General features: G+C 44.6%; 1 protein-coding gene and 2 long non-coding RNA genes across 3 annotated transcripts in view; 2 read left to right on the top strand and 1 right to left on the bottom strand.

Annotated features, from left to right (window-relative positions):
• The window catches only part of LOC136998753 (uncharacterized), a 75,836-nt gene that overhangs the window by 41,075 nt on the left and 13,781 nt on the right, over positions 1–20,980 (top strand). The gene's annotated exons all lie outside the window — the stretch shown is intronic.
• LOC105668770 (neural cell adhesion molecule 2-like) overlaps positions 2,845–20,980 on the bottom strand; it is a 29,739-nt gene continuing 11,603 nt past the window's right edge. The window contains exons 2-9 of the mRNA XM_012361309.2: positions 11,902–12,246; positions 10,255–10,569; positions 9,745–9,896; positions 9,505–9,649; positions 9,011–9,304; positions 8,274–8,663; positions 7,209–7,526; positions 2,845–3,907 (exon numbers count right to left, since the gene is read on the bottom strand). Coding sequence (XP_012216732.1) covers positions 3,345–3,907; positions 7,209–7,526; positions 8,274–8,663; positions 9,011–9,304; positions 9,505–9,649; positions 9,745–9,896; positions 10,255–10,569; positions 11,902–12,246 — 2,522 coding nt within the window. The 3' untranslated portion in view covers positions 2,845–3,344. The remainder of the gene's footprint in view (positions 3,908–7,208; positions 7,527–8,273; positions 8,664–9,010; positions 9,305–9,504; positions 9,650–9,744; positions 9,897–10,254; positions 10,570–11,901; positions 12,247–20,980) is intronic.
• LOC136998754 (uncharacterized) lies at positions 15,567–19,263 on the top strand. Its single transcript, XR_010889290.1, has 2 exons — positions 15,567–17,085; positions 17,184–19,263. It is a non-coding gene; the product is annotated as an uncharacterized lncRNA (long non-coding RNA).

Below are 20,980 nucleotides of genomic sequence, written 5' to 3'. Positions count from 1 at the left end.
TAAATTAATGCATGTTGGAAAATTATATTCTGTTCTGTTAATACGAGATTAAACTGAAATTTCTCGTAAATATAGTTGTAATACCATGAGTGTTATTATATTAGGATGATGATTAGCATGCTAGATTGCAAAGCGTATTTAAAAAAAAGAATTTGGATAAAAAGCGGAAATAATTGAAGGAGAAAATATAGAAACTGCGGCTGGAAAGTAATGAGGAGCGATATTTGTGATAATACAGCCAACCAGAGGTCTTGGCAAAAAAATATCACGGGGTATCCTATTGCAGACAGTGTCCCAATATTCTGCGTTCCGGAGTATTGCCGGTACGTACGATACCTCAGGGGCTTTCGCCACTGTTATTCCCGGCCTGCAGTCGTTCAATTCACCACTGTGAATAAATACAGTCTTTTCAACGAGGAATTTTATGCATTTACACTTCTAAAACAAACGCCTTACAAATAGTAATACAATGTTCTCGCCTATCATTTTTACTTCATTAGGCAAATTTATTTTACAAAAATGTTATATTGCAGAGAGCTATTTTAAATTGCGCTGACTTTCAACGATAAATTGCAACATCTGCGGTCTACGAAGTTTTTAATTCTTGATGAAGCGTGATAGCGTGTCGCGGTTAAAGACAGACTACGAGCGAGTCAGGATTCCAGAACAAACATCCAAACAGTTGACAACAGGGACCAAGTAATATTTCTGACAGTACGATCTAAAATGTTAATTTGTCGAATAGTCGAAACAGGCGGAGAAACCTAATTCACCAGATAGCCGAGTGCAAATTAACGGCGCCGTTCAACGCTCTATTCGGGAATAGGATTAACGAAATACTTAATGCAATCGCGCTCAATCTTCATTTAAGTCGCGCATTCACGAAAACGAAATTAAGTCTTATGCAAGAATAACGTCTATCATTGTCAGAGGGAATAATTAATTTCCTCGCTTTGACGCTTGAAATCACCGCTGTTCTCCAGATAACAAGAGGGTCTCGACAGCTCGAAATTTCATGAAACTGTGTCTAAATAGAAATTCTCATTCGTACTTTTCGCTGTGGAAGGAGCGCAAGTACACATGTAAACGCCTGTGCAATTTGATAAAACGCGGGAATAAATCTCTTAAGCACTTGAGCTTGAATCTGAGTTAGCGTTTGAGAAAAGGTCATTTGAGAAATAAATTTCTTATTTTAACAAAACGAAATATAAATAGATATAATTTTATTCTCCATTTGATTTTTATTGAATAAGGAATGAACAATGCTTTTCAAAAATATTACGGAATAATAAAAGTTGCATAACGAAATGTACGCTAAAAAGCTCTCCAAATCAAAATTAACGTGTCCCAAAAATTTGCATTCAGCTGACGATTAATTATTAGCTGAGTCCTCGGCAAAAGTGGCACTCGGGGATCGTTCGTTGTCGCTTCGCGAATCTCACATTCTTCCCAACCGACACCTCTCGCGCCGCGTCGTGACGATGCAACGATTATTCTCTCGAGGGGTCGACGAGGCGCAAGCACTATCTGTACAAGAGTCGTCAAATTATTCCGGACGTGCTTGTCGACGGTGCGCATCTAGCTGACGGCGGAACTCACTTTGGGATATATCGCGGTTTGTTTACCTGAAACTACGCTCCCGGACCATGTAGCCGAGGGATCCGTCTCTGTCACTTCGTGTACAAAGGACGTGGGGGGCGACATAGCGGGATGACGACGAGGGATAAGGGAACTCGGTGACGGCAAACGAAAGAGTGTCGTATAACGACAGCTTATTTTGCACGACGCGCCTCGGCGACCGGGATGACCGGTAGATAAAGAATGAAGAGCAAAGAGGGGAGGGGAGGGGAGGGAGGGGAGGAATCGAATCCGGGATTCATCGGGGACGATATACTTGCCTACTTCCGAGGCTCGCCGGAATGCTGACAGTTTATTTCCGCTCGACGTGAAATGAGAGTTGATCGAGGCGCGAAGGGCAGCGTTGTCCTAACGATGTGATTTATCGTCGCCGGCGAACCTGACAGGCCCCCGTCATCGTCGGTACACACAGAACGGTGCGACGCCTGCGTCGATTTCTAGCTTATCGCGCGACCGGCGGGCGATAAGCGGCTTACCGGAAGTCTGTCGAAGAACAAACCCCGGTCGACGGCGGGTCGCTGAAATAGCGCAAACAAGGAATGTCGCGCGCGGCTTAAGGGCGGGTTGCGGCGCAACTGCGTCGCTCAGCGATCAGACAAACGATCTATACGTACAGTCGAGGATGGGAGCCGGGATATCGGGGTGCCTCAACCGCTCGGAATTTTCGCACCATTTTGTTCGTAACGCAAGCGTCATAAATATCTGGAGAAATTGCTGCAGCACGATGACCAGTGATATGCATGGTATTTTTGGCGTCCATACTCGACCAATTTATCTATGATTGAGTTGAGTTAATCCTCTATACGACTTGGCCATTCATATCGCGTGCGAATATTGCGGCGGCATGACGTTGTTAGTAAGTGCCAATTTAACCATCGGTCGGCGAGCCAATTCACCGAGCTGTCAAACTGTCAGCATAGCGGGCACGCGAGCACGCGCAAATGTCCGACGAATCATACTCAGCTCGGCAACGATGGACAATTTTTAGCTGCACCGAGGGGACTCATTAATTGAAATAAAGTTCACGAGGAATCACAGCAAATGAAATGTCAAACTCGTCCGGCAAGGGAGTTCATTTATTTTTAATACTTACCCCCATAGTGACGTAGCGGAAGCTAATCGCGCCGATCTGATTGCTGATCTGATCGCCGCCGATGATCGGAGCTATCGTGGGAGTGAATTACGTAAATGACGACGGCCGGTACGTGCATATTAAACAACAAGATTTATTTATCCGTATATACAAACGTTTACATATCCATTTGACCATTTAATTAACCACGAAGCACGATAGAACATCCGTAGACAAAACATGTACGCTCTTCCAGACATTCGCGGACAGCTTCCTACTCCGGGAAGGCTTCCGACAAAGAGACAAAAGGGTGACGGGGAGGGGAATCTTTTTTTTCAACGGCGGAAATTATTGTCTCTGTACACGCTCCCGACCGAGACGCCTCGACCGACGGCGTCCCGAGTATATCACGTTTCCCTTAAGACGAGGCTAACAGCTACCTTTCTTATCCCTAGGTGAAAAACAAGAATAGGAATATCGATGATTGTGGAAGGTGTGTGTGTGTGTGTGGGGGGGGGGGAGGGGAATCCTTAACGATAGTTATTGTCTATTTACAAGCGTCGTTAATCGCGTACGACGGTTTGGCGAGTGTTATCGGAAAGGGTTAACCACGCGTTCTCCGCACCCCCCCTGTTTATATACAACTCTCCTGTACACGCAGACTCCTCGTATAGATATCATGATTGCGATGCACCGGCAGCGTGCTGGGCCGTAACGGGCTCAGACTCTTCTCGCCCTTCTCCACGTAGCCGTTTGGATAGATCCAGGAGTCCTTGGCGTGTAGCACCGACGCGGGCGACGGATAATCGAGATCCTCGAGGCACCTGAAGTCCTTCGCCCGCTCGGACGGCCTGCCGGACACGTAGCCTGGCTCGAAGATGTCCGGCCGTCTCTCGACGGCCTTGCTTGGTATTACGTCCGGATCGTCGTCCGGCAGTTCCGCGTTTATCTGCTCCTTGAATTCGTCCCGATGTGCCTCGCCCGTCACCGGCGGCACCGCCAAGCGATCCTCCTTGCTCTCGTAATGCGCTGGCTGCTCCGTCGCCGTCTGCGTCTTCGTCCCCCGATTCGTCGGATGATTGCGACGGTACAGGGTCAGCGTTATCCCGACGATCAGAATACAAATGGCGGTTACACCGCCGGCGAAGCACGCCACCAGGAGGCTGTAATCGGTCGTCTCGTCCGAGATCCCGCGACCTAGAGAACAAGCGTGAAACGTGACTCGCGTGGGAGGATCCGTTGTTACCGGGCGTTTATTGTCCCGATCTTTGAATGAATATATATTTATAGGGAATGAATTGTATACTTATAGTGTGTATTGCGTTCGCAAAAGTAGGTTTCAAGTATCGAAACGTGAGAGAATTGCCGCAATCTGAATGAAATTAAATTTTTTTCTTCCAATAATATATGCTCAATATCGAAAAAAGAAAAAAAGAGGATTCTGCTATCGTGGCAAAAACGATGCTACTATTGCATATTCGATGCGAAAGCGACCGAATTTCACTGCTATAACCAATTATTCGATATTACAGTAAAATCTGATAAAAGATAAAATAGAAAAATTTTACCGAGTAAATTCACTCGTAAAAACACGAATTTGCTGTAAAGGAAATTTAATTTACTATTAAAGGGAAATTTTATTTTCAGTAATTTTTTTGCTATAGACGAAATAAGAATAATTTAGCGAAAACATCGCAAAATAAGAATCAATATACCGAAGTAATTGGTGAGTTTCATATAATTACTTTTGACAAATAAAATTAGTGTTTTTAACGAGTATTCCTATTTATGCTCTGTATGATAAACTGCGTCATTAGATTTCTAATTAAAAAACGCGAATACTAATATAACGACGATAAGAATTTTATTGAATTTCCGTCATGGTTGATGCTATCAAATCCCGCGTCGCTTTATTGGTTTATTCGATAGTAACAATACTCGCGAAGATGGATACAGAGCGAGCGTTATTGATCGTGCGAATGTCAAGTTAGTTTTGGACCATCGACAGTGCGCGCACGTCACAATTCGATAATTAAGCGGCAATCAGCCACATCGGATTAGCGCGTAACGATGGGAACGCGCTTGAACGTTTTCTTTCTGAATTCCGCCAAATCGATTCCCATTAAGCGGCAAATTTCGTATCGGCAATTTACGTCGCAAGAGACGTTTTATCTCCGCACGCGCACGATGCATTACAGTTCTTTAACATTACATGAGCTGGAAATCCGTACGATGAGGCGATCATCGTGCAAATTGCAAGAGATGAAACCGATATAATCTTGATGGATTCGACTTTTAGTGCTTCGGTTATAGCAAGAAAAATTGAAAAATTCAGAAACCAAGAAAATATCTTACACGAATTGTTACGTTCTCATTACTTTCCGATATCCATAATCTATCGAATTCCGAATTATTGCGAATATGATTTTTAATTGTTCGGTTAACTTTAGTGCTGCTCATCAAAGAAAGTCAACTGTAGCGCAGAGAACGTGTGATTTCCTAACGTGTATTTCGCGCATTCTCGACCGGCAAAGAACATTCGTCCTCATCAGGATGGACGTCCGAACTGATGACGACATCAACAGTGTTCGCCCCGACGTGTCCGGTAAACGAGATTTGCTTTTTCCGTGTACTTATTGGATCACGGGGGAAGCGTAGCTTCCGGGAGCAAAGATTAAGAGAAAGGCGTGGAGGATCGCGGACAGAGATGGCCAGGCTCTTTGGAATTCAGAAAACGCCTCGGTTCGTTAGCCAACGAACAGTCTCTCACTACCGGCCGTGTATATACGTGTATATACGTGTACATACGTACACACACACATATAGATGTATACACCGTGACGCGCATACGCTCGCACGAACGTGCACAATAGCAAGTAGAAGCGGACACGCGAGCGCGGTTGTCCAGATCCGTCATCCGAGAATCTGGCAAAGTCCTTAGCTTCCCCGCAAGCACGATCGTTTGCCCATTGCTGTACCGATAAGAGAGGATGTTTGCCACCCACCGCGAGAATAGGGAGAGTGCTGCTGCTTGGCGCAAGGTTTGGTAGTGTTCGAGGGACTCCGAGCGATTCCCGATACGCGGTGGTGCCGCGTGCGCGGCCGGGATTCGGGATGAGGCCGGGATGGCGGGCACACGCATCCACACGCGTGTATTCACGGACGCGGCACGGCTGTATATGTACAGCTGTACATTCACGTTACCGCGCGGCGGAATCGTGCGCGGGCCGGCATGAATAACACATGAGGATGGAAATTAAAGACGATAAATGCAGCCGGAATGAGGCAACGACGAGGAAAGGGACTTGGACTTTATGGGATTTTAATTCAAGGTCCGCGGTTAGTGGAAGATACGTAGAAAAGTATTGCGGTGTGACCGACGTCTTCTTAAAAGAGAGACGCCGAACTCGTATAATCGCGCCGAGGAGTTTCGAGCGGAAAAATCTCTCTCGGTTGCTGACGTCGACGCGCGACTTTGCGTCATTCTTTCTCGTCGGTGTAGATTAATATTTGATCGATTCTGTGTCACGCGCTCGACGGCAGAAATGTCGCGGCGAGCCTCGATTCCGACCGCGCCGAAATAGATTTAATCGACAGCGGAATTTGAAAGTCTATCGCTGAGAGATCAGTAACCGGATTGGTGAAACGTTTGTTGAATATTGTAAAGGTGTCACCGTCGCGAGAATCACATAAATCGTACGATTTAATATTTTATCGCATGTCATAATGGCGAAATCGGCGAGAATTGTATTAATTTGGAGATTAATTCGGATTTGTGTGTCGCTGGATAGTTTTTTTCAAGAATAAAAGTAGAAAGAAAATTAATAGCAAGCAAGAATGTAAAAAAGGGAACTTCTGTAAAGAAGAAATGCGAGGAGACACGTTGAAAGCAAAAAGCGAGTTTCTTCGACGCAAAACAAGTATGCCGAAGATCTAAATGCGCGCGTAACTGCGTCGAAAATAAACAGAAGCGCTTACGACGCGCCGGCGTGTATACTTAACCCCGTCGCGTAATTCGGTCCAATTAAGAGCCCAGTCGAACGCTTCGAAGTTCTTTCCACGGTGGTCGTTAGCGCTTATTAACCCACCTTATTATTTTGCCTCTAACGTTAAGATTGCGTAATGAAGGTACTAGGTTTAATCATGCCGGGCAAACACTATCGACGTAATACAATCTACATATATTAAGACCAATAACGATAACCGGAAATTACAGCCGTGCGAGATAGCGAAGATATTTCTAGAATAAACTCCAAGATGTTTCATAATCTCCGGTTTCTTCGCCGGCACGCCGTAAAATTTGTCGATAAAAGTTTATTCGCTCACCGCGCGATGAACAATCACTTAACCGGCCCGACTGCACCTAAGTAATTGGCGTAGGTACACGCTCGCCTGGCGGAGCGCGCCGCATCGCGGAAATTGCGACTCCGGACGCACTCCGGGAGCAGTAATATCGTCGGAATCTCGAACCCGATGCAAACCAGTATACAAAACTCACCAGTGGTGTACATCGCCACTCCTTTGAGCGTGACCGGTTCCAAGACGACGGGATCGCTGCGACCCTTGGCGTTAACCGCGTAAAGATGCAGCCTGTAATTCCGTCCGGGCTCCAAGCCGGGAACTTCGAAAACTGGACCGGATAAGCCGGATCGGTCGGTGTGATTCAGGTAGATGGTATTGACATGATAAACGTTCTCCTCACTGTAGACCTCCAGCTCGTAATTAGTCAAGGGCAAACCACCGTCGAATCCCTCGGAGCACCTGACGATCAGCCAGTCCGCGTCCCTCGCGTCCGTCGCTTTAAAGTCTTCGTGACCTGTTTCACACGAACGCACACATTTCGCGACGGTTAAGCTCCCGCTCGAAGGAAGAAAAACACACGGACTCGCCGTGGACCTAATTGCTTCCCGACGCGAGCGTCGTTGTGGCAAAGTACACTCGATTAGGGGCGACGGCGAGAGGGGGCAGGGGAGAGGTCAGTCCGAATTAATTGGATAATAGTCTCGGCTAGACTTGCGTCAAACTAACTATACGGTGTATATACCGAGGGACTGTAATTAGTTATGCCGATCGAGAATTACAATTCTAACTAGCTACAAACTAGCTAACTAGCCATTCGGCTCAATTCGCCGTAATGTTTCGATCGTGAATCTGAAGGCGGTATTTGAAGGGTGATTTTTAAAATAAATTTCGCTCGAAATTCGCGCTTTATTAAAAACTCGATATTAATCGCAGTTTAATTAAACTCCGGATACAAACAAGATAATTGCTGCTGCGAGAATATACACAAAATATTATTTCAAAAATTCTATTACTAATTTCGCTGCAAAATATCGCGTCAGTGTTTAAATTATTGCAAAAAGAAAATTATTTGATTAATCGACACACCGATCCTCCAATTTCACCAACTATTTTCACGGCGATCGCGTCTCTCGAGGGGAAACAAGAAAACAAGCTGTGAAGCACAATAAGGGTATCGGCCATAAGGCGTCGTCTACGATGATAGCTGAGGGCGTAATGGCGCAGTTAGATCGCTGAGAGGGTTTCAGGACCCTCCACTTACCCATTCGATACGCATAGGGTCCAGTTGACTGTAAGGCCGTACAGTTTTGCAAGGGGTAAGGCTTCCCGGCGACGATAATCTGAAAGAGACAGGGCGTCCTCTGCTTCCCTATCCGATTTCTCGCCCAGCAGGCGACGGTGCCGTAGTCCATGTCGTTCTCCGGCGTATAATTCAGTCTGGAGCCGTGCCAGTGGCTCGTGATCAGGCTGAGCGGCTTGACCTGCGCGAATCTGGTGGCCGGCACGCTCATCAGCTCGCCAGAGTTGTTGAAGCTCCAGTAGAAAGTTGTGGGCGGCGGTTTTGACTGCACGCCGCAGACCAGCGAGATCGTTTCGTGCTTCAGGGCGCCAACCACTTGGGTGGAAGAGCCGTCCTTGCAGATCGGTGCGTCTGAAAATACGAGGGCGCCGGCTGGGCTAGAATTCAATTTACAGCGCGGCGCACGCTGCGGTAATCTTGCGGATGCCTTTTCGGGAGAAAAATAAGGGCGGCGTTAAACCGCCGTCGGTTTTCGATTCCCGTTCCTCACAGCGGACGCCGATAATTGACGCTTCTATGTAAACGCGGTTTACCGGTGCCGGTAATATCGGCCATGTTGCGATAGGAAGGCGAATATATTAATAAAATTAGAATAATGGCGTTGTTATATTAGGAGAATCCAAACGATGAATTAAAAGCACTTCTACTGGATTCGAATCACTCGGATATCGATTGGAATATAAACGGGATGTACTCACACATTACTTCAAGAGTCACGGGTCTGCTGGTGGATCTTCCTTCAGTGTTGACTGCCATGCAGGAATATTCCCCGGCAGAGGCTTTCGTTACACTCTGCAATACTAATGAGTGCTCGCCGGGTAGAATAATCCCCGCGGTCGCATTCTGATGCAACTCCTTACCGTCTTTAAACCAAAGTCGCTTGTAGGACTCTGGATTCGCGTGTACGTCGCACTCAAAGTAAACGTCGTCGCCCTCGTTTATATCGTTCGCCTTCAAATTGGAACCCAGCTTAATGCTCACCACCGGTGCGTCTGAAAGCGTGGGTAGCGAGAAATATCCTCTCAATTCTTACAATTTCGCACGCGACCGCAAATATAAAATCACCGTTAATTAGTGCGGAAAATAAAAAAATTTAAGACGTAAATTGAATTTACTTCCGGACTGTAATAGAAATCTTGAAAATTGCAATTCAAAGTAATGACGCGTGAGATGAGCGGAGAAAATGACTTACAGTACACCTGCAAGTGCCATCTGTCCTCCAAGGCACTGTTAGGCACCACGGGATTTTCCGCTCTGCATGTTAGAAATTTCCCATCGTCCTCGATGGTCGGCACGTAGCTCAGCACGCTTCTCGTGACGTTCGAACTGTCTGCGAACTACGAAGAACTCAGAATCTACGTCATCGCGACACGGACGGGCGCCCCGTACGAATTGAAAACGATAGTCGTCCATTTGCGTAGGAGATACTCACATTTCTAGCCATGTGCTTGACTTGATGAGTTCCTTTCCACCAAGTGATCACCGCCTCTGGCCTGGAACCCGAGCTGATACACTCGATCTCGTAAGTTCTTAACGCCGATAAATGCGATCGCTTACTCGTAATGTTGACTCCCAGAGGCTTCACTGTGATGAGGAATCATTCGATAGTGTGGCATGGAGATTCGTTACGATTTTGTAAAAAAAATATATTACAATATATTTGAACTCAATCCAAAAATTACACTTTATCGATATTTATTAATTTTAACAACAGAATTTAGATAAACATAAATGCGAAAAGTAAATTAATTGCAAATAGAAAACAACAAAAACGTTCACACAATCTTTTTCCAACGAGTTTTTTTCCTAATCAAATTCAATATAGTATAAAAAAAGAGATTAAACAAAAAAAATTTTTATAAAAAGCACTATCATAATTCGTGATTATCTTTGACTATTACTTGCAATTGATATAAATGTCAAGTAATTCGAATACACTCACGGTTCACGTCCAAGATGATCTCAGAGGTCAGGGGTGTCATAAGCTGAGTATTGTTCGCCTTGCAAATTAGCCTCGCCCTCAGGAAGTCCCTGGTGACCTCAGAGATATCCAGCCGATTTATCGTTATATCGTCGTGCTCCTGCGTATACGTGTCGTCTAGGATTTTGCCCTCGAAATACCACATGACCTTTGGCGGAGGCGACCCTCCAATCACCTCGCACAATAGGGACATCTTGCTCCCCTCGTTAAACGGTTGCAGTATTTTGGCCAGGCTCCTGTTGGCGCCGGTATATATCACCGGTTTTTTCGGCGGCACTGCCGGCAAATACAGTTTCAATCGTTCCGTGATATTGTCGCGCGCGATGCCTTCGTTATATCGCATTGTATGCACGATTTATTTCTTTATCGTGTCACAACAAAATTAATTTTGTTTGAAAATTTATAGCCTCACCGCAATACGATAATTATAAGCGTTACACGGCTCTTACATAAGCAGAAATAAAATTTGCATTAAAATTATCTACATCTAAACAACGCTTTTAATTGCAAATTTTCGTGTCGCGTAATCGCGCTTGCAGCGAATAACGGCCTCGCGAAATGAGAATTCAGACATAACGGTCAATTTTTTATTTTTTTTCAAACACACCGATGACCGCAAGTGAAATTAACACCTGTTGAGTCAGTGCTATGACATTCTGTTAATTAATTCAAAATCGTATTAGGTATTACTAACTGAAACTGCATCGATCTTACGAGTAAACGCATAGAGTTACGATGACTCGGTGCTGTTTGTTCTTGCAGTTCGTTGGAACCGATCCAACCGCATCTCCTAACTTCGTAACTTCATTTCGTCTCATAGCTGTATTTCTACCACATGACTCTATCCAATACCCGCCGCGCGGAAGCTTGAGGCCGGCGAATCAAACTATCTCTCCGATTTACTACCGTTTTCCGCGGTTACGCACCGCTCTTGCGTATCCGGCGGATATAATACAAAACGAATAAATCACGAATGAATGGAAGTAGCCAACCATATGCACCGCCTGATTAAAATCTCATAAAGCACAATTCGTTCGCCAACGTCACTCGCTAAGCTACGATTTCGTATCATAAAACGTGACATTCCGTCATAAAAACAAATAATTGAAGTAATAATGAATAATTCATCACAAGGAGACTTTTGGAATTCCGGGCAATGTCAAATTTTTCAATTACTAACTATTATTGGTTTTTTAATTATTAATTGCCTTGCCAGTTTGTAAATGTCGGGTTCAAAATTAAAAAAACAAACAATGCGGCAATCTAAATAAATATTCTAAAATTAGTTTTAAATTACTTCGTCTTTAATTTTTCGCCTTGCTTTACATTATTCTTAATAAATTAATTTTACATTTCAAACTTGTTATCTGCACAAAGGTATTAATTTACGTTTTATAAATTTTATTCAATTTTTAGTTTTTACATGTTTAAACGTCGAAAATGTTTTTGCAATAGTGTTTTACTTTTCTCTTCAATTTCCTGTAGAACCCATTAATTTACTTAGTGAAATCGAATGCGATATCAAATGATTTTAAAAATTCGTTCGAATTCGGCAGAAAATCTTTCACGATTAACAAACATAAACATAGATGTGCAGCTGAGGCTTACCTATGACTATCAGTTTCATTTTCTGATTCTTCGTTGGACTGTTCTTAAAATCCACTCTGCATCTGTATATCCCACCGTCTGTCGACTCCAAAGGATCTATCTCCAGCTCGGCGGGCTTTACGTTCATCCTCATAACCGCCCTTTCACCAAACACATACGGATCCGACCAAAGCTTCGCCTTAGCCATTTGCCTTCCTCGAGCGTCTACGCTGTATATCGGCTCGCCATCCTTTTCGTCTTTGTACCAAAATACCATGATGACCGTCTCGTCCTGAGTCGGCGGATCGATGTCGCAAGGTATCTGAGCTTTGAAACCGGCCACTGCGCTAACATCTAATATAGGCACTGAAAAGCACAAGGAAAGAATATAAGTTATCCTTATTTAAGATTCGCTTTTATATATAGTTTGCTTATAAGTTTTCCACGAATTTTCTCTTTCAATTTACATGGTAATTTAATTAAATTCTTTTCACGAATAACTAATTTCACTCGACAAACTGCTCTTCCGCATTAGTCAAATGAGTTTGCCACGCGCGTTTGAGAGGACACTGTAGTATAATCCTCTCAGGATGCTTATACGATCCTAGCACATTACAGAACATCGACGCGACAATTCACGCGTGTAATGCACCGGCATTTTCACACGAGCCGGGTTCTTGTTGCGTTTCTGCGGCTATGCTAACTAGTTCCGCATCCGGTAACAACACCGGCCCGTTGCCGTACATTTTCTCGACGAGACCGCAAATTTGGAGTTTTAGCCAGTCGCCGTCAGCTCCGATCGAGTTACTGCAAATTGGTCGAACGGCCTCGGTTTCAACCAATCCAGGACCAACATACCGGAGGCACAACGTTTGCACGAGCCGCGTGCGTAGAAACAAAAATTCACGGCACGGCGCGGTGCGCGCTCGCCGATGGGATACACAACCGGGTGAACCCAATTAATCGGTCTACTTGTCGATTTATACCGGCGCGGTCGGCGCCGCCGACCGTGGGCGCGATTTTATTGGCTTTCATAGCCGTCTCATCAATCGTCCTGGCATCTAACACCCGCCCGGTTGACCGCGGTGGTCTCGTTATCCATCCCACTTTGACCTTAGACATAACGAGTGCCGGGAGAATTACCTTTGAAACCGAGCATCGCCGACCGAAGCATTCGATCCGCTGCCGAAGATTAATTGAGCGCGAACACGGCCGACGTGTATCGGTTTTTTTCACTGCGAGAGTCAGCGCCGCGGCGAGAGGAGAAAAACGCAGCTTTGGGTTTAGTCGAGATGTGGGTTTGCATAATTTGAAGTTTATTGAAAGAATTAAATCTGCTCCGACGAGATATCGGAAGAAAAAGAAAACGGAGAGAGGAAAGCTTGGATATTTCATCCGATAAATATTTTAGTCGCGACTTGATCATTATTCACGCATTCGTGTTCCAGTTCGCGATTAATTTTTGATACCGTGCAATTTTTACTGAAAACAGATATTCTGCCACACTATTCTTGCAGTTATTTCTCAAAATAAAATGGGTGTAGAATTTCAGTATTGATAGAATGCAATCGATTATTCTCGCATAACGGTGACCCGAATCTCCTCGCGCATCCTAATTTTGCGCGCTGGATAGCGCAAGCTCTGAGATTCATCACGGACGATGGCAGTGTTAATGATACGATGTAATTAATGCCAGGTGATGAATGGCCGTACGCACGAAGCAACTCGTTAACAACGGCAACGAGCACGCGGCTCCGCTTTCGCACCTTTGCGCTCCACTAATACGTGACTCTGAATATTCACACGATGACATGAGCGCGCGCGCGCATCGCTAAATTATATGCCGGGTGAAATTCGCACGAGACGATAGCGTTATCACAGGCATAAAAATTATGTCACGTGGACGTTTACAGAAAATAAACGAGGCTACATTCCACGTCGTAACGCGAATCACGCCTGAGATATTGTAATTTTCCCTCGGCGTACGTAATTGTGCGCCGAGCGGATTTGCAAAAAATTACCGCGGCGTAAAGTAAAGCAGGTTCAATATTTGGAAATCGTATCTCGCGCGACGTTAACGGCCGGCTTTGCGGACATGAACAGTCGCGAACGTGCCGATTAAACATCACGAAGGGCGGAAGGTGGATCGTTAGTGCCGCAATTAAAATGTTAATAGCACCGGCGCGTCCTATTACCCCGTTAAATCCTCTCATGAACCTCGCAAATTGATGACTTAGACAATGAGCCATCGACGGACTCCGGCACCGGACGCTTATGTATTCCGTATGCGCCACGCCGTATACGCGCGCGTCTCTCCGTCCGTGCGCTCTCCGTTGTGTTATGTCGCGCCCCGCGTGTATATCGCGTTTACTTGAGAGCGTGGCGGATATCCGTTTCTCCGGCAACGCGGCGAACACATACGTATCCGTCGACACGACGATCCCGGAGTAATTATTCAAAGCAAACATGAGCACCGTCGTAGATCGGTAATACATCGTATTACTCGCGCGCCGTGTACACACGCGAATGTAGCACATACGGATTTAAGCGCGCGTTGTACGATGCGCGCGAGAAAAGCGGACGCGAAGTAGCGTGCTGATTGGCGAATGAATCGAAATTATTGACGTCATCCTGACAACCCGGCAACGAATTTCGCGCAATCGTCGATATTGCGACGCGCGCCCATTATTGTCCAATTGCTCTAATAAAAAAATCATCGATTCGACAAAACCGGAATGAACCGAGATGCGACAGTGTTGAGATAGCGGCCCTTTATTTTCCTCGAAATGACAATCCACGTTGATTTCTCTTTTTTGCGTTTATCTTATAATGTTTTATGTTTTGACCAACTATTTTTTCTTTCCTTGTTTTTTATTGTAATGCGCGAATCCAATTTATGCCGCGATTAACTTGAGAATGTGAGTCTTGTAATTTGAACAAAGCGCATCGCCTGTAAACATCGTAGATGCAAACGTGAAAGCGACTTCTTTTCTGTAGACTCAGGCGTCGTGGGCAAACTGACTGCTCCGCAAACGTAAAAGGTGGAAGCTGGCACACCGGGAAACGATAAAAAGAAAGTAAGTGGATAAGCGATTCAAGGACGAACTGGCGCGAGTCGTGGAAATTGTACTTCGCATATTTTCATATATTCACGCCGGATATGGGAGAATGGAGAATAGTCGAATTGAATTTCCGGCATTTCGGACGATATTGGCTGCCGATAGAAATAGAACGTACATCTTGGAATTCGATAAAGGAGTCAAGAATTACCGAGTTAAAGCCATTAATCTTCAAACTAACAATCGCCATTGCGTATTCTTCCGAATCCATAAGGAACAAATGGTCGGTACTTTCGCGCACGAGCACCGCACTATCGCGCAAACACAAAGTGCAACTTTCCTGCCAAGGTAAAGAATGCACTGGGAAAACTTTGACAAAATGCTCTTTACGTACTTTCTCAGCCGCCGCGAAAAGAGGAAAAGATCGAAAATAGGACGTTGAATGAATATGCCATTTATCAATAGCGAATCGTCGGTTACCACGTTTTATTTCCTTCAGCTCATCGTTAGCTTTATTCGATCTTTGTGTCTAAACAATAGCGTAAGCGTGCAACGCAAACTTTATTACGAAGAGAAAAATCCGAAAATTTCACTCATTTATGATTCTGAGGATTCCGAACAAACAAATTTTCAAGAATTAATCCATCAGTTTTTGACATCTCTTTCACTTTTGCAATTAAATAACTTTTTTAACAGAATAAATTATAACGAGTTTTTTTAGGCTTTTATAAATTATAAACTTCACCTCTCTGCATTCTGTAATAAATTCAACATTTCATTTTAACAGCTCGGTAATAATATTAAAAAATTTTACGTCATAGTATAAATTAAATAATAATAAGGGAATATTTTCATATTCTAGAAATATACGATAAAATTATTACGAATATTCACGTCGTAAATAGTTTGACGTTCGAGCTGTCAAAATGAAACGTTATCTCAAGTATAACTCCTGAATTATAAAAGGCAAGTCGTGATCTCGTTTATCTGATGGACAGTCGAGGATGTCCCTAAAGAGAGCTAAGTAATTTCTCTTGTATACACGGCACACATATTTTTCCATTTACAACTTCATCAGGGCGACGAATTTGCGCGGATAGCGGGTGTTCACGTGCGATGTTTCAAAGTCATTAAGAAACCATAAATTTCGCTTGTCCCGTAACGATTATTATCGCCGGCCTGTTTAACTTCGTAACGTCGGTAACTCGTCCGGAGCTTCGCGTGTAAACACCAGCGGTGTACAAACGTGGTGCCGGCTTCTTTACCGCCGCATCCAGGAAAGCGGCGTCACGCCGTCTCCGAAACCGCCGACTGAACAAACACGCGCCGGTATGACAAGGAGGGTAAACCGGGAGAGAGAAAGAGGGACACGAAGACGGATGTACACAAGCGCACGCACAGGGAGTGAGAGAGAGAGAGAGAGAGAGAGAGAGAGAGAGAGAGAGAGAGAGAGAGAGAGCAGAGTGAGTAAACTCGGGAGCCAGACGCGGTGGGAGAGAATTAGACGGAAGTGGATGAAGCGATATAGAAAGGTGCGGGAACACGCGGAAAGTAGGGCGGATAGGCGCGCCGGCGGTACGAGAACCAATTTATGGTAAATTATTTAACAAGTCCCTGATATACACACGGTGACGCGGAAACAAACGGAGGTTTGTGTACCTTTCGCCGCTAGTCTCCGATGTCTATCACTTGTGCTTGTTACAACAACGACGGAGAACGGGAAAAGACAACAAGTGCGACAAGATGTAAATATACGAAAGGACATGCGGAATTTGCTGTGTAATTGGTACGCGAATGCGTTGGACGTTAAAATGACAAATACCTATAATTGGAAAATGCGCGATCGAATCGATCGGATTTTTCCTCGTGGAATTCCATTTTCGTGTTACTGCATTTCAATAGGTCGGCGCATTTGGAAGATCGAAAAATTCTTGCAACCCCGACGGGCGCACGCGTTGCGTAATTCGTCGCTATCAGAATTCGTAGAGCATTTTGTGACTCCGCATAACACTTCAATAAAGTCCCGTCGTCGCGCAAGCTCGCGTTTGTCGGCGAATAAAATCAGATTGTATCCGGCGTACGCAAATTCCGAATGCAGAGAGAAGTTCCACGAGTGCTGTACCTTGATTATATGCTACCGTTTTTCGTAAGTTTCAAGAATACAAAATGAAAAAAATCTAAAGTAGATGGAATTGAAAATCTCTGTGTCTTGCATACTGTAAAATTATACTTTTCTTTTTGTAGCAAATTTAATTCTTGCGTAAAGATTTTGTGCGGCTATTCATGTCAAAGACAACTGCTGATGTGAGAAATAGAGACGACCTCTTCAAAAAAGTACAACGGAATAGTGTAATATATTCCATTATTCTTATCCACGACCACACGGCCTCCGGTGTTTTAATACTTCACACGCCGTTTGCTTAAACTCACCCCGCGTTGTGACATACAATATTGAATTTTATGATGCACATCAAGTGCAAAAGTTTTTTTTCTCGTCTTACGCGGCCATATACGCGCACTGCAACGCGCATCACGTTTCCAACTTTAGTCCAAAGGACGTATATGTCTTTTGCACTTTAATATACGGCTAGTGATGTTTCGCATTGTGAGCACCGCAATGCTTTCGCTGAAGTAACCGGAAGCATCGCGTTATAGAGATTCATACTGCTTTCTTGAAAAAGAATGCAGCACGTTTTATTATCCTATAAAAGATACGTTTTCCTAGATAAAAGTAAGAAATTCCTAATCTTGTAATATTGCACAATAATAATAATGCTTTGTTTGCAACATTTTCGCTTGTGCTCGCATGATGAAAACGTGCGCATTGTTTTACTCGTAAATAATTAAATTGATTTTTGAAGTTATTTATTAATAAAAAAGCCAAGATTTATATTGTATATTTGTTCAATTAAATCGATTCTGATAAATTTCTGTAAACATTGAATTGAATATTTAATATAATATTTAATTAATTTCTAATTTTATGTTAGCTTTATTATTTTTTTATTACTTTAATTACTTTATATTTTTACTATTAATTATTTAAAATATTATATTTAAATATTAGATTTATATGCATCGGAATATCTTCAATGCATATAAATTATTTTATTAAATTTAAATAAATATCTACAACACGAATCGACCATTTTTCCTTTCAAGCCGGCTTACTTCAAACTTCTACATTGAAAAATGTTGCAAAAAACATGCCGTAAAATTTCTATCACGATTCCAAAGCGTTAATTGGGCGATGAAATCTTTCCTGGAATCGGCACTTGATGTATGAAACGACGGGACCTTCTTCCACATTCCTACGACAGCACTAAAAGGAAAGCGTTGTAAGAATGTACGCATGTCACTTTAATGCGACAGCTGAACGACATGCGTATCCAGGATCGTTCTCTCCTGGGCTAATGTCCGAATATTACATTCTCGAATATACCTGCGATCGAATATATGTTCAGAAATGTTCAGAGTGCTGCACTTATATAACGGCGTGTAAATATCGGGATGATTGACAAGGGATGGTCAAGAGGTAATAGCGCGTGTCTGAAGAGATGACAGCGATTATTTAATAAAATGTGGAAAAATCACCGTCGAATAATTGCGACGAGATATGCTAAATTAATATTAAGATTGTACGTTGAAATGTGACGGAATTACGTTCTTCTCGCGCTTCTCGCAAAACAGGACACAATGATGTGCGCGCGCGCGATACACATTCTGACATTTTTATAAATCAAATTACTGCAACAACTGACATACTTCGACGTGCGCATGCATCGTAACGTGACGCTTTCGCCGCAGAGGCAATTACATTTCGCTCGCTTCCGAAAATTCGGTACGCCGGCGTAATCCCCGAAATTACACGCCATGAAACAGCAGCGGCAGCAGCAACGTCGCCTTCGTTAGAAATAATCCACCAGGCGCCACGTCGGAGACAGAACTCTGGGGACGGTGCGCCGGACTCGAATTGTCAATTTCAGCCATACGTTACCTCTATACCCGGCGACGTTGTATACATTGAGATACTGTGTTTGTCCAATGTGATAGCCACAGCCGACGAAGGTTATCGAAGATAGTGCATAAGGCATAGCCTGTCATTTGTCTTGCGAAAAATTACGCTTTATTTAAGAAAACGGAACCTTGCGCACGAGAGTCATTTTTAATATTTTATCGACAATTTTGCCGCGTGTGCTGTATGTATAAAAATCCAAAATGTGTCCAAATGTAAATTTGGCTATTGTGTATGAAATATTGAACGCAAAATATATTTGCATTTGTAATAATATTCCGCGTAACGAAAAAAAAAAAAAAAAACAAACCGTTCGCTTCCCCGTGACAGCGATACCTGCAGTACAAGAGAACCAATATTCGGCCGCGCATACGCGTATCTTCACTACTAACGCATATTCAATATTGGCGCGCACCAGCGCGTATATGCGTGCATAATGGAGGAGTTGAGGAAACGAACGATCCTGCGAGAAAAAGGAGAACAAGAATAAATTGGCAGGACAAGATGTACAAGGGGGAATGCATAGTGCAAGGTGAAGGGGAAATCGTAATGGAGGAAGAGCGACAGAGGGGAGCATCGAGAAACGAGGAGACTGGATTATTATGCGGGATGGCGTATGTACGAGGAGGCGGAGAGGAAAAGGGAGGTAACTCTCGGAGCAGGTGCGACAGAACCGGTCGCGTCTTTCCGCGCGCTGCGCCGCGCATTTACTCGCCTTTCGATAGGCGGTGACCTTTTCACCTACCAGGTATCCGAGTTTCATCGAGAAATACATAGGTATTTCTTTGCGGAGACGGGAGGGAGAAATCCTCCGCTGAGTATCGGGCGTATCGCGGGGAATATGCCGGAATAAACTGGCAAGAAAATATAACGCGCTAACCGGTGGCGTAGCAGAAATTCGCAGGATTATCGCGTGTGAGGAAAAATGGATATCCTGCCCGTGTTTCACTTTTGAGACGCTTAATTACGTCGCTTTCGGCAACGTCGCTCTAATTTTAATCGCAGTTTAATCGCCGCGCGCAATGAAACCAAGATTAAAGTTAACTGATTCCGATGGAGCCGGCCGTAAGGGGCACCCGTAAAACAGTATCATTCCGAGAGTAACTCCGCTATGATCATCTATCTCTAAGCTAGCCTATTTCGCGTAAGATTTCGCACGGCGTGACGTAAGTTGCATCTGTCATCGAGATCAAAGAACAAAGCGAGGAAAATCCAGATGCGACTTCATTGCATAAATAGAAAGAGAATCATCAGATAGGAGCGGGACGAGAAAGAGAAAGAGGAGCTTCCTTTCGTTTCGCGAACAAAGGAGCCTGTCGCGAAGGAGCGTAGTCGGCGTACAATTGTTTCGAGGATCTTCTCGGATCTCCGGCGATTCAGGCCGGCCGAAAGGAATCGTGCTATTCTGGCGCGATCGATGCCGGTGTTTCTTCCATTCGAAACCGGCGTTGGGCGGCCAAGAAGCGTATAAAGATCCGGGGCATTAGAGGGTGGCCCGATGGTTGGCTGGCAGTCCGGCCGAATGAATCCAGATCCGCGGGATAAAATGGAAGAAAGCGAGGCGCCCCGCCCCGCCGCCGCAGCATGCTCGGCGTCTCGCGCGGTCGCGCGATCGCGGAATCGCACCATCACTTCCCTTCGCCGTCTCTTTCGCTCTCTCCGTTTCTCTCCCTCTTCCTATGTCCGCTTACGTCCCCTTCTCCTCGTCTTCTTTTTCCTTCGAGACTTCGACGTTACTGCGGCCGGATTTCTTTCCGGGCGACGTTTCCAAGACAATCGCGGTGGACCACGGGCAATCGCGCGGGCCAATCAGTCCCGCATTGAGTTCTCGGACTTTCTCCTTCTCGCGTCGCGCCTGCTGCGGTTGGGAACACGTAAAAGGGACGCGAGATAGACGGAGAATAAAATAAAGAGACTCCCCGACCGGATCCTTATGGCGACGGACCGAAAGCAGCTTTTCCGAGTCACGCTTGGCATTTCTCAGCGAGGAACGGATTACGGCGAGGCGGGAGATAAAGAATGGGAT

Source organism: Linepithema humile, chromosome 3 (assembly GCF_040581485.1).
Source record: "Linepithema humile isolate Giens D197 chromosome 3, Lhum_UNIL_v1.0, whole genome shotgun sequence".
Lineage (NCBI taxonomy): Eukaryota > Metazoa > Arthropoda > Insecta > Hymenoptera > Formicidae > Linepithema > Linepithema humile.
Note: the sequence above shows the minus strand (reverse complement) of the source record. Positions and strands in the feature narration are given on the sequence as shown.